The following is a 14,369-nucleotide window of genomic DNA, read 5'->3' on the forward strand; positions in this document are numbered from 1 at the left end:
ATTAACAGGATGCGGTTGTTTCAGGTGTAAGTGTGCATATTTAAATGATCTCTTCATAGCGTTGGAATGATAGATAGCACATCTCTATTGCAATTGCTGGGGAATTTGAAGTGGAAATTTCCAAAAACGAATTTGATTACAGAGATTTTACCGAAAAAGTACTTGTGAAGAAAATTAAAGACAAGCATCAAAGTTTGGACAACAAGAGATAAAAATATGGAAAACTGACTGTCGGATTTTGAACAGAAAATATAAAATTAGTAACGAGTCCTTATTACTATCGGTGGCCACGCAAGTTCTCTTGAAAGTGATGTCTCTCAATGGTTAATTAGTGAACCAGGAAACAAATTTTGTGCAATTGACAAACCTTACCAAGTAAATATGAAATTATTACGGCACTCATAAAACAAAATATTTTTTTAGAAGAGCCAAACAAAAGAGCCAGCAATAGCGGTTTGCATTGATGATGCTACAATTTTTGGTCATTTTAATGTAATTGGTCAGAATGTAGAAAATTGCGCATGAAGCCACACATGATGACGGAACTCATTTCATGTCTGAAAACTGTAGTTGAAGAAAACAGAAATAAAATTTACTCTATGTACGTGAGATTTAACAAAATATATTTCAATGAACAGTTCGGCATGAACCATATTTTAGTTTGTTACTTTTCCATACAGTTTATTAAGTTGCAAACTTATTCACGATCGTTTCTGTAATAGGCAATTTTATTATAAGTAGTATACTTTAGCAAGGGTTGCATCGATCATTTGCGCATGCGTTGAGCATTGCTGATGTTATATCTGTCATTTTTTTGTTTGAATAATTGAAAATTCTTTAAAAAAAAGAAATATGCGTTATTTAATTTTCTATTAATTTTGATTTCATAGAAACATGTTTCTGAGCGTTATTTCGCATTTTTTCAGCAAATTAAATCATATTCTTATTATTCAAAACAATCTGATAATATGTAAGTAAGGAATTCATATTGCAAAGCGTACATATCGCAAATGAAACTGATATTACCATATGCATGTTTTTTTCAGCATTCCCTGTCTTCAGTATACAAAAATTTGATATAATTTTTTCTGGAAATGAAATTCTTTCTCTAAAATAATACTTCAATAAACAATCCATTTCGACCACATTATACTGGACATATTCCACCTCACTACTTTTATTGTTTAAATGATATTTTATCTGTGAAATGATAAATTAATGGAAAATGACTGTTCAAGCCATTTTAAAGAAGAACATTTTAGATATGAAGCTTTATTTAAATTATTATATCTGATAAGAAAATATTTATTTGCAGTGCAATGGTTAAACATTTATTTTACAACAATCTGTATTTATTTGATTGAAGAATAAATCTTAGAAAATTTACATCAAAAGAAGCTGCTTAATTATTAATAGGGTGACAAACATTAACGAATCTCAATATGCTTGTTAATGCAGACTGCTTTATAATGCACTTTAGTTGGATTTTTGTTTTATGCTTCTCTTTTCCAAGGTATTCAGTAGCTACATCAAAATGTTATGGTTTGAATGGTGCTGCGCCAGCAGATTGGTAAAAATTATTTTTTAACTTTCTGTTTGTTCTAAACGCCGATGCAGAATATGCGTAGCGTCTCCCTGTGAAAGCAAAGAGAACACTTTCACTTATATGTAATAAATAAAACATTAATAACCATAGAAGCTATAGCAGGACACTAATGATATCATTCGAATTCTACCATGTAATCATATCCATTATTTTCCGAAGAATTTCAAATCATTGTGAATATTTTATTTTAACAGAAAAGAAATAGTGGATTTTTGAATAATTTAATTGCTTTACATGCACGTTTGCAAGATCCATGTAAAAATAACTTGCAAATAAACAGCAGCGGTATTAAGCTACTGAAGTGATTAGCGTACAATGGCAGCAAATGTCAAATACGTTTTTGTGCTGCTGATAATTCTTTCTCCTTAGTTATGTTAAGGAGGAACGTGTCTTGAGCAATAGTTGAAATGTTCCAAAAAGTTAATTTTACATCTTCTTAATAAACAAAACTTTTGCTGCATTAGGTTTTGTAGATAACATTTATTAATTATAAAAAAAATAAAAATTATGAAACGATTAACAAGAGAATTCACTAACTCATCACTTATTCTATATAGGGTTGTTATATACAAAGCTCCAGCTCAAAATAGAGGAAAAGCATTGATTGCGGGCGCTAACCCTAATGCATGGCAAAATACTCAAGATCTTACGGGGCCTAATGGACATGCAGTTGTAAAATCACTTGAACATGTCATTATGGCAGATGCAGCAAACAAATTTATTGCCTACAGCAATATTCCACCGGATGTTCCGAAAGTGAAAACAAAATCAAATAGCAAAGGTAACAACAGTAAACGTTAAAACAAGAAATGAAAATTTTTATAATTATCATTTTTCTCAGGTGTGCTAATGATGAATCCACATGCCCCAGATGAAGCATCATGGATTGTTCACACAATACCAGGATTCCCGAAAGCGCTAAGAGGATACGTATTTCCACCTGCAGAAATTCAGAAAGGACATTTGTTTATCTGTTTGACAATTAAGGGAAGTGAAATTGATGCAATTGGTAAATTCATTTGTATGAAAAAACATTAAATTTACACAGAACTATTTGACAAATGCTTATAATTCCATACAAAAAAAATATGAAGCAATTATAATTGAACAATAATTTCATATGATAAAATGCATGCAATTTCTAGCAATGGCCTTGAGAATTGCAACTCCATTGATATATCACAATGATATACCAGATGCTCAGATAAATTCTCGACCAGATCTCAAAAAATTGGTTAACGGTGAATCAAGATTAACACCACCGCTAACAGTGACACGGCAAATTTCAACAGCAGCTGCTGCAGGATTAAAAGTGACAATATATAGTAAAGGTGAAAAATCAAAATATGGTGAGTCACATGTGCTAAATTTTAGGAACAAACATCTGGCAGAATTTTGCACAACTAACATAAATCTGCTTTCATAATTCATTTTTATTTTACAGTAATAGCATATGCGGCAAACAGAGAAAAGTTTGCTGAAATTAAAATCATAATTATAATTTGATCCTGAGAAACACTTTGTGCGGTAAAGAAAATTTTCAGAATTTTTTTTACAGAAATATAGGATGTTTTTGTAAAACGCTGTTATAATCAACGCAATGAACAGAATGCATTTTTACAGTTGTAAGGTGTGCATTTTTAAAATGATCTCATCATATGCATTTGAATGGATAAATAGCACATCTCTTATTGCAATTTGCTCTGAATTTAATGTAAATTTCAAAAAGAATTAATTACAGAGATTTACCGAAAAGTACTTGTGAAGAAATTAAAGACAAGCATCAAAGTTTGGACAACAAGAGATAAAATATTGAAAACTGACTGTCGGATTTTGAACAGAAATATAAAATTAGTAACGAGTCCTATTACTATCGGTGGCCACGCAAGTTCTCTTGAAAGTGATGTCTCTCAATGGTTAATTAGTGAACCAGGAAACAAATTTTGTGCAATTGACAAACCTTACCAAGTAAATATGAAATTATTAGGGCACTCATAAAACAAAATATTTTTTTAGAAGAGCCAAACAAAAGAGCCAGCAATAGCGGTTTGCATTGATGATGCTACAATTTTTGGTCATTTTAATGTAATTGGTCAGAATGTAGAAAATTGCGCATGAAGCCACACATGATGACGGAACTCATTTCATGTCTGAAAACTGTAGTTGAAGAAAACAGAAATAAAATTTACTCTATGTACGTGAGATTTAACAAAATATATTTCAATGAACAGTTCGGCATGAACCATATTTTAGTTTGTTACTTTTCCATACAGTTTATTAAGTTGCAAACTTATTCACGATCGTTTCTGTAATAGGCAATTTTATTATAAGTAGTATACTTTAGCAAGGGTTGCATCGATCATTTGCGCATGCGTTGAGCATTGCTGATGTTATATCTGTCATTTTTTTGTTTGAATAATTGAAAATTCTTTAAAAAAAAGAAATATGCGTTATTTAATTTTCTATTAATTTTGATTTCATAGAAACATGTTTCTGAGCGTTATTTCGCATTTTTTCAGCAAATTAAATCATATTCTTATTATTCAAAACAATCTGATAATATGTAAGTAAGGAATTCATATTGCAAAGCGTACATATCGCAAAATGAAACTGATATTAACCATATGCATGTTTTTTTCAGCATTCCCTGTCTTCAGTATACAAAAAATTTGATATAAATTTTTCTGGAAATGAAATTCTTTCTCTAAAGTAATACTTCAATAAACAATCCATTTCGTTCACATTTTACTGGACATATTGCTCCTCACTACTTTTATTGCTTAAATGATATTTTATCTGTGAAATGATAAATTAATGGAAAATGACTGTTCAAGCCATTTTAAAGAAGAACATTTTAGATATGAAGCTTTATTTAAATTATTATATCTGATAAGAAAATATTTATTTGCAGCGCAATGGTTAAACATTTATTTTACAACAATCTGTATTTATTTGATTGAAGAATAAATCTTAGAAAATTTACATCAAAAGAAGCTGCTTAATTATTTAATAGGGTGACAAACATTAACGAACCTCAATATGCTTGTTAATGGAGACTGCTTTATAATGCGCTTTAGGTGGATTTTTGTTTTATGCTTCTCTTTTCCAAGGTATTCAGTAGCTACATCAAAATGTTATGGTTTGAATGGTGCTGCGCCAGCAGATTGGTAAAAATTATTTTTTAACTTTCTGTTTGTTCTAAACGCCGATGCAGAATATGCGTAGCGTCTCCCTGTGAAAGCAAAGAGAACATTTTCACTTAAATGTAATATATAAAACATTAATAACCATAGAAGCTATAGCAGGAAACTAATGATATCATTCTAATTCTACCATGTAATCATATCCATTATTTTCCGAAGAATTTCAAATCATTGTGAATATTTTATTTTAACAGAAAAGAAATAGTGGATTTTTGAATAATTTAATTGCTTTACATGCACGTTTGCAAGATCCATGTAAAAATAACTTGCAAATAAACAGCAGCGGTATTAAGCTACTGAAGTGATTAGCGTACAATGGCAGCAAATGTCAAATACGTTTTTGTGCTGCTGATAATTCTTTCTCCTTAGTTATGTTAAGGAGGAACGTGTCTTGAGCAATAGTTGAAATGTTCCAAAAAGTTAATTTTACATCTTCTTAATAAACAAAACTTTTGCTGCATTAGGTTTTGTAGATAACATTTATTAATTATAAAAAAAATAAAAATTATGAAACGATTAACAAGAGAATTCACTAACTCATCACTTATTCTATATAGGGTTGTTATATACAAAGCTCCAGCTCAAAATAGAGGAAAAGCATTGATTGCGGGCGCTAACCCTAATGCATGGCAAAATACTCAAGATCTTACGGGGCCTAATGGACATGCAGTTGTAAAATCACTTGAACATGTCATTATGGCAGATGCAGCAAACAAATTTATTGCCTACAGCAATATTCCACCGGATGTTCCGAAAGTGAAAACAAAATCAAATAGCAAAGGTAACAACAGTAAACGTTAAAACAAGAAATGGAAATTTTTATAATTATCATTTTACTTAGGTGTGCTAATGATGAATCCACAGGCCCTAGATGAAGCATCATGGATTGTTCACACAATACCAGGATTCCCTAAAGCGTTAAGAGGATACGTATTTCCACCTGCAGAAATTCAGAAAGGACATTTGTTTATTTGTCTGACAATTAAGGAAAGTGAAATTGATGCAATTGGTAAATTTATTTGCATGAAAAAGATTACATTTACGCAGAACTATTTGGAAGATGCTTCACATTTCATGCAAAAAAAGAATTTGAAGCAAATATGTTTGAATAATAATTAAATATAATAAATGCATGCAATTTCTAGCAATGTCCTTGAGAATTGCAACTCCACTGATATATCACAATGATATACCAGATGATCCAGTTCGACCAAATCTGAAGAAATTGGTTAATGGTGAATCAAGATTAACACCACCGTTAACAGTGACACGGCAAATTTCAACAGCAGCTGCTCCAGGACTGAAAGTGACAATATATAGTAAAGGTGAAAAATCAAAATATGGTAAGTTACATGTGTTACTGCTAAATTTTCAGAACAAACATCTGGCCGAATTTTGCTCTGCTGATATAAATCTGCTTTCATTCGTCTTTTGTATTACAGTAATAGTATATGTAGCAAACAAAAAAGTTTGCTGAAATTCATGATTATAATTTGATCCTGAGAAACACTTTGTGCGGTAAAGAAAATTTTCAGAATTTTTTTTACAGAAATATAGGATGTTTTTGTAAAACGCTGTTATAATCAACGAAATGAACAGAATGCATTTTTACAGTTGTAAGGTGTGCATTTTTAAAATGATCTCATCATATGCATTTGAATGGATAAATAGCACGTCTCTTATTGCAATTTGCTCTGAATTTAATGTAAATTTCAAAAAGAACTAATTACAGAGATTTACCGAAAAGTACTTGTGAAGAAATTAAAGACAAGCATCAAAGTTTGGACAACAAGAGATAAAATATTGAAAACTGACTGTCGGATTTTGGACAAAAGTATAAAATTGGTAACGAGTCCTATTAGAATCGGTGACCATGCAAGTTCTCTTGAAAATGATGTCTCTCAATGGTTAATTAGTGAACCAGGAAACAAATTTTGTGTTATTGACAAACCTTACCATGTAAATTTGTAATAATTGAAAAGCAATTGTAGAACAATATGTTTTTTTAGAAAAGTCAAACAAAAGAGCCAGCAATGGCGGTTTGCATTGATGATGCTACAATTTTTGGTCTTTTCAATGTAATTGGTCAGAATGTAGAAAATTGCGCATGAAGCCACAAGGCTGATGATCGAACTCATTTTATATATGATAACTTCAAATGAATAAAATGGAAAGAAAATTTACTGCATGCACCTAAAATTTAACTAAATACATTTAAACATCAACGGTCAACTACAACCATATTTTTATTCTTGGTTTTCTAAGTAGTTTATTAAGTTTTTAACTCAATCAAAATGTTCAAAGCAACCTTTCTGTACTGAGCAATTTTATGCAAATTAGAATACTTTAACTGAGATTGAACAGATCGGTTTCCGTATGCATTGACCATTACTAATGTTATATCTGTCAATTTTTCGTTTGAATAATTGAAAATTCTACGTTATTTAATTTTCTGTTAATTTTCATTTCATAGAAACATATTTCCATGTGCTATTGCGCATTTGCCAACAACCGAAATCATATTCTTATTATTCAAAACAATTTGATAATATGTAAGTAAGGAATTCATATTGCAAAGTGCTCATTTTGGAAAATAAAACTGATGTTAACGGTATGCATATTTTTCAAAGCATTCCTTGTCTTCAATATACAAAGCATATAAAATTCATTTAAAATAAGTATTCATTTGATATAATTTATTCTGGAAATAAATTTTTCTCTTTAATATGATATTTCAACAAATAATCAATTTCGATCACATTTTACTGGACATATTGCTCCTCACAATCACAACCTCATATCCCTACGGTTATTATAAGGGGTTTGGTTGGACCCCAGCAACGGAAAACTAAAAATACCTCAGAAGTTGATTTCCAGCTGAGTTGAATCAAACGTTGTGCAGTAATTGTTATAGGCCAGGTCAACAACCTTCAGCCTGAAGGATTTTTTGAAAGCCCAATAGCAGTTTGTGTGTGATTAATTTTCTTTTGTTAGTATGAAGAAAAGGCATTGACGTCACATGGAATATCAGAAGTTGATCTTCAATAATAGATAAAATGAGAAATCAGAACAAATGTTGCAAAAGATCGTAAACTAGCATTAGCTAATTACTGACCAATCGCGAGCAATCTTTCAGAGAACAGTAGATCACATGAAATTTCGTTAGTAACAGATATTTCAGTCATGAATGTCTACAATTTTTTGTCGGAGGCAGAACAGAACAGCGAGTTTAAAACAGAGATAATATCAGATGATGAAGATATCATCCTTTCTGATTTCTCTGAAGAAAAATTAAAAGGAACAAGAAGAAAATAACTATGTTGTCTATATTTGCGTGCACGCGCATATTTGAATTAGAAATTTCAAAAAGGAAGCGGTATCTTTGACAGTAGGTGACTTGTTGTACAGATATAATTCATCAGCACCGATTAGACTCACAGCTATAAACAATAGCTTGCAGGCGTGTGAAAAATAATTACACCGGTCAATCAAGATTACATACGCCAACATCATTTTGTCTACCTTAATTATCACTACCGCGACAATAAAAATTTTTGTGAAAAAAAGAGGCTTCCGGTTGATTTTAGCTGCCACGACTTTTTTTATTGGTTCACACATATCAGCTAACGTGCAAATGCAAATAAAATAGTGGGGCCAGCCAAACCTCTTTTGGTAAAAGTTGCGTGCAAAAGTGTTTTACTAATCGTAGGGTTAAATGATATTTTATTATCGGTAAAAGAATAAATTAATGGAAAATGAGTGTTCAAGTCATTTTAAAGAAAAACATTTTAGATGTAAAGCTTTATTTAAATTATTATATCTTATAAGAAAATATTTATTTACAGTGCAATGGGTAAACATTTATTTTACAAGTTTACAATCTGCATTTATTTGATTGAATAATAAATCTTAGAAAATTTACAACAACAAAAGAAGCTGCTTAATGATTTGATAGGGCAACAAACATTGACGAATTACAAGATGCTTGTTAATGCAGATTGCTTCATAATGCATATTAGATGGGTTTTTGTTTTATGGTTATCTTTTCCCAGATATTCTCTAGCTACATCAAAATGTTATAATTTAGATGGCACTGCGCCAGCTGATTGGTAAGTGATTGTCATTTTGCAATTTTCTGTTTGTTCAGAGCGTTTTGGTTTTCAATGCAGAATATGCGTAGCGCTTTCTTCTGAAAGCAAAGAAATCACTTTCAGCGTTTTTCTTGCATGTATTTCATTGAGAGTTAATAAAATACATTGATGGTGGACTCAAATTCATATAATAAATTTTTCAACACAATCATGAATTACAGCGACAGCTCTTCATAACATATTAAGCATTTGCATTTGCAATTACAGTGAAACTCGGATATAACAATGGGCATTGGGGACAGAGATTTTGATCGTCATAACCGGGTTTGCGTACATATAGTTAGTTTATTGATACATATATGGTTAAGTTTATTCGAAAACTTCACTTCTGGTGAAAAAGTCTTCCAAGGTTGTCTGACGCGTTTCGGTCTGTGATCTTTGACGAATTGTATTGTAGAGATGGCTTTAACAATTCCTTCGTCAGCACTTTCCGTAGCTTCAATAAATCGCTCCAGATGGTCAACGCAATCATTTAATTCCGGGTATGTTTTTAACGGGATACTTTCAACAGTTGCTGTATCCGTGTCAGAGTCGTCACTGTTCTCCTGTTTGTCGCAATGGATGTCATTTACTATGTCATCCATTGTTAATACATCGGACGTAATAGCAGCGGCGTCTATATCTACATAGTCGTCAAGTTCAGAAATTTCATCAAATTGAGAAATGCTTTCCCTCCGCTTTGTACTGCTGCCTTAATGCAGGCCACACTGAATTGAACCAACTGTCAACGCTTTTAGTGTTTGAAGACCTTGCTTTGCCACACAGTCGTCCACTGCAAATGTTATGCCTAGCTTCAAACTGGTCAAGCCATCCAGTGGTGCACGTAAAATCAGTATAACCAAGCACTGTATCAAATTGCTCAGCTTTAATTTTTAAAATTGGTCCACTGATTTGGGTTCCAGTTTTGAAATTTTGCCCTCGAAACCATTCCATCAATGCTATCAATGTCGGTTTTCTCACAAAGCAAAACCTTTTCGCAGATGTGATGCCATTTTCATGTGCATCTAGAATAGCGCTTTGATTTTTCCAAATTATAGAAACAGTCGACTGTGATGAGCCAAACTGCTCACAAACCGAAGAATTTTTCGTACCATCATTCAATGCATAGATGATAGCAAGTTTTTCTTTCACAGACAATGACTTCCTCTTAGCGAGACTGAGCGATATATTAAAAGCACAACGCGCAACAGCTCTGCACCGTCAGTTGCGTCACCACAGTTGTGTGACGTCATTCACTACTACTGCAGCTTACGAAAGCTCACAATTGTTATTGATTTCTATCGTTATATCCAAGTTTCAAGATTGATATAAAAAGTGTTTTTCATGTATACCACATAGCCAAACCAACCAAGGATAAAATTTTTATCGCAGTAGCCGAGACATCGTTATAACCGAGTTCTACTGTATATCATTTTAATTTTATCATGTGTTCATATCATTATTTCCCGTAGCAGCTCAAGTAACAGTGATTTCTTTTAGCAGAAAGGGATTTTGCTTATCCATTGAATATTTTTTTCACAAGAATGTAGTTTTTGAATGCAACAGCTTGCAAAGAAACTTATTGTAACTTGGCGAATTATCTGAAAAATCCTGAACATGCTAGCATATGGAAATTATCTAATTTAAGCTGTTTTTATGCTGTTTCCATACCTTTAAGTATGCTTAAACTTCTTTCATTATTTTATTTCTTACTTAGTTGAAAAACCATTTCCTATCTTATCACAACGTAAGGTTATTATTTAAGAAAAGAATCTGATTGCTTTACTTTGTTGGGCAAGGACAAATTTCAGTGATGGCACATTATGAAATAATATTTACATACTATTACACACAATTTCAATATTTATGTGAAATCTGTATGCAATATTGCAAAATTTAATTGCTGCAATAGCATTCTAAATGCCGAATTAGCACAGTAGTTTTTTTTTGAAAATTCAAATTATATTTAATTGGAATGAAATAAAGAAACGACGCAATTCAACTGGAAAAATTAAATTAATCACCTGTGGATTCATGGTCAAGAATGCCTGAAATAACACTTGCACAAATTGCAACAATTGCACAAATTATTGTTGACTTGCCAACTAATGCAAATTGAAAAATTCAGCTGTTTCTGATCAACCATTTTTCAGGTTATTAGGGTAATGCACATTTATGTAATAAAAAGTTTATGAAATTGATATACATGGAATAAAGAAAGTAAAGTTTTTTAAGCTTATTTTATTTGCTCCATATGTGCATTGGGAATATACGCACCAAAATAATTAATAAATGGACAGAAACGATATTATATTGCTGAATCAGTTAATATACGATGGTGGCATATATTAAATACATTTTTGCGCTGGTGATAGCCCTAGTCAATCATGTTAAAACTGTAAAAGATGGTAGTGCTTTTAGCAAAAGTTTGAAGTTTTCATCCGCCAAGTCGTTTTTACATTTTTATGTATTCTGCATATAGAAAATTTTTTCTGCTTCACATTTTATAAATAACTATTATTAATTATAATAGTATAATAAAAATTATAAAACTACTAACAAAAGAATTTAGCTATTTACCACTTATCCTCTATAGGTTTATTGTGTATAAAGCTCCTGCGCAAAATGCAGGAAAAGCATTAATTGCAGGAGGTGGTGCCGCTGCATGGCAAAATATTGCTGATCTTACTAGGGGTGCTGGACATGCAGTTGTAAAATCACTTGAACATGTCAATGCGGCAAATCCAGAAAACAAATTTATTGCCTACAACAATATCCCACCAGATGTTCCCAAAATAAAAACGAAATCAAACAGCAAAGGTAACAAGAATTTGGCTTGCACAAAGAATTACATATCAGGTAATCACCATTCTGTTTAGGTGTTTTGATGATGAATCCAAGAGTCGCAGATGAAGCTTCATGGATTGTTCATACAGTACCAGGATTTCCAACAGCATTAAGAGTATACGCATTTCCACCGGCAGAAATTCAAAAAGGACATTTGTTTATCTGTTTAACAGTTAAGGAAAGCGAAATTGATGCAATTGGTAAATTAATGAGATTTGAACGCATGGAATACTTTTTCGCATGTAGTCTGTTTAAGTTTGGAATTTGATATACACAAAACGTAAAAGAAATATAATGGAATAATGATTTTATCTAAATACATACACATAATTAATGATCTATTGCTTGTTATTGTTTAGCTATGACTTTGAGAATTGCCACTCCATTGTTATACCACAATGATATCCCTGAAAATGAGATCAATTCTCGACCAAATCTTCAAAAATTGGCTGAGGGTCGATCAAGATTTATGCCACCGTTAACAGTGGCACAAGAAATTTCAACAGCAGGCCCTGGAGGATTGAAAGTGGCAATTTATAGTAAAAGTGAAAAATCAAGATATGGTAAATCATTTTTTTATGTATTTAACACTAGAACAAAGCCTACACAGTTAGTTATAAAATGAGTCTGTTTCATTTATTCATTTATTCAATAGAAATAATACGTGCAACCAAATGAAATAACTAACCAAAAGTCGATGCAAAGCTAAACCTCATGATCTGAGGTAAAATCAGCAGTGTTCACTTATATCAATGTATCAACCTTTAATGGGATATGAATGCATAATATTTTTTGACGTCATGTATATGGTGAATAGAACCGCGTTTTATAGTAATTAGACGTATTCAGTTAGGCTATTTTATAAATAATATATACTTTAATAAAGGTCTTATGGTGGTAATATTTAAATTTTATGTAGTTTTTAAGAAACAGATTGCTGCAAGAATTATAGAAAATGCTTGTAAAGAAGTTGAAAAATATTAAAGTTTGGAGAACAAGAAAAAATACTGAACAGTGATTACAGAAACTTTGGCAGAAATATGTAGATGGTGATAAGTCTAATTTCTGTCAATGACCATTGCACGTTCTCTTGATGCTATTTTGTTAAATTATTTGCCATAATAATAATTTGATACACAGCAGCGATTTGTACAGTGGAGAAGAAATTCATTTTGAGAATTGAAAATAATTTTGCAAAATATCATCAAAATCAAAGCAATTAATAGAATACAGTTTTCTAATAGATCTTAACAGATAATCGTATGTGTTGTATTAAGATAATCTAAACATAAATTTTGAACTGATAAAAATAACATAATATTTTTTTGCATCTCTATCTCAGTGCAAAGAAACCCATTGCAGATATTTACCGAAGAGTACTTGTGAAAAAATTGAAGGCAAGCATCAAAGTTTGGACGACAAGAGATAAAACATTGAAAAGTGATTGTCGGATTTTGAACAGAAATATAAAATTAGTGGCAAGTCCCATTGCTGTTGATAATCAAGCAAGTTCTCTTGAAAGTGATGTCTCTCAGTGGTTAATTAGTGAACCAGGAAACAAATTTTGTGCTATTGACAAACCTTACCATGTAAATTTGTAATAATTGAAAAGCAATTGTAGAACAATATGTTTTTTTTAGAAAAGTCAAACAAAAGAGCCAGCAATGGCGGTTTGCATTGATGATGCTACAATTTTTGGTCATTTCAATCGAATTGGTCAGAATGTAGAAAATTGCGCATGAAGGTACAAGGATGATGTCGGAACTCATTTCATATCTGAAAGCTTTGGTTGAATAAAACAGAAATAAAATTTACTCTATGTACGTGAGATTTAACAGAATGTATTTTAGCATGAACAATTCAACAGGGACCAGATTTTAATCTTTTATGTTCAAATAATTTAGTCAGTTCAAAGCCATTCATATTGTCAAATGCAACATTTCTGTGATGAACAGTTCTATGCTAATTAGAATACTTTAGCAATGAATGAGCAGATCATTTTGCGCATGCGGTGACAATACTGATGCCATTTCAGAAAACTTGTCATTTGAAAATTTTTTCGAAGAGAAAGTGTACATTATTTAGCTGATTTTCTTTTTTTTTGAGAAAAAAATTTTTTCCCTGTGATTTGGTTCATTTGTTCAATAAATTGCAACTGAAACTACATTATCATGACTCCATGCAATTAAATACAACAGGAGTAAAAATGTTATGCTGTAAAACGTTTGCATTCATTGTTTCAACATATTTTATCTCTCATTTGGCATTTCATTTTTGTGCATTTCCAACTTTTTAGGTCATTTTTCCTTCTTATTATTTTTTGATTTTGTGCATCATTTATAAGGGTTATCGTTTTTTGAATTTTTAGATTGTCGTTTCTTTTCACTCAGATTCACAAGCCAGCAAGAAAACAGGCAGTGAAAAAGCAAAATTTAAAGCTCAATTGCAATAAATTGCACTTCTTACAAATATGCTCTTTGATTCAACGTTTGTGCATCATGCATGAAGTCGGTTTGGTACTACTCGGTCCCGCTTTTCTCTCATTGGTCATTACCCACGCTATTTTATTGGACCGTCAAATCT

The 14,369-nt window shown here is 31.5% G+C and overlaps 4 protein-coding genes across 4 annotated transcripts; 3 read left to right on the forward strand and 1 right to left on the reverse strand.

Annotated features, from left to right (window-relative positions):
* Positions 1–423: 423 nt before the first annotated feature.
* Positions 424–6,920, forward strand: Tsp_09052a (deoxyribonuclease II family protein; the record flags this gene model as incomplete). Its single annotated transcript, XM_003382157.1, has 13 exons — positions 424–492; positions 927–970; positions 2,164–2,387; positions 2,448–2,615; positions 2,752–2,955; positions 3,348–3,574; positions 3,623–3,691; positions 4,126–4,169; positions 5,367–5,590; positions 5,651–5,911; positions 6,006–6,152; positions 6,542–6,768; positions 6,819–6,920. Coding segments are annotated over 13 exons (2,010 nt in total), but the record flags the coding sequence as incomplete, so codon positions are not given.
* Positions 6,921–8,952: 2,032 nt separating this feature from the next.
* Positions 8,953–9,544, reverse strand: Tsp_09053 (putative short chain dehydrogenase). The gene is made up of 2 exons (XM_003382158.1): positions 9,282–9,544; positions 8,953–8,998 (listed from the first exon to the last, which is right to left on the reverse strand). Exons 1-2 carry the CDS (start codon positions 9,542–9,544, stop codon positions 8,953–8,955), a joined length of 309 nt encoding a protein of 102 aa, XP_003382206.1.
* A 524-nt stretch (positions 9,545–10,068) lies between these two features.
* Tsp_09054 (hypothetical protein) lies at positions 10,069–10,991 on the forward strand. Its single transcript, XM_003382159.1, is given in 5 exon segments — positions 10,069–10,078; positions 10,094–10,242; positions 10,490–10,616; positions 10,657–10,691; positions 10,926–10,991. The coding sequence occupies 5 exon segments, from the start codon at positions 10,069–10,071 to the stop codon at positions 10,989–10,991; spliced, it is 387 nt and encodes a 128-aa protein (XP_003382207.1).
* Positions 10,992–11,274: 283 nt separating this feature from the next.
* On the forward strand, positions 11,275–13,756 carry Tsp_09055 (deoxyribonuclease II family protein). Its single transcript, XM_003382160.1, has 9 exons — positions 11,275–11,390; positions 11,512–11,798; positions 11,819–11,986; positions 12,146–12,349; positions 12,673–12,683; positions 12,714–12,755; positions 13,184–13,375; positions 13,427–13,510; positions 13,691–13,756. Exons 1-9 carry the CDS (start codon positions 11,275–11,277, stop codon positions 13,754–13,756), a joined length of 1,170 nt encoding a protein of 389 aa, XP_003382208.1.
* Positions 13,757–14,369: the final 613 nt, after the last annotated feature.

Source organism: Trichinella spiralis, assembly GCF_000181795.1.
Source record: "Trichinella spiralis strain ISS 195 chromosome Unknown Scfld1, whole genome shotgun sequence".
Taxonomy (NCBI): Eukaryota; Metazoa; Nematoda; class Enoplea; order Trichinellida; family Trichinellidae; genus Trichinella; species Trichinella spiralis.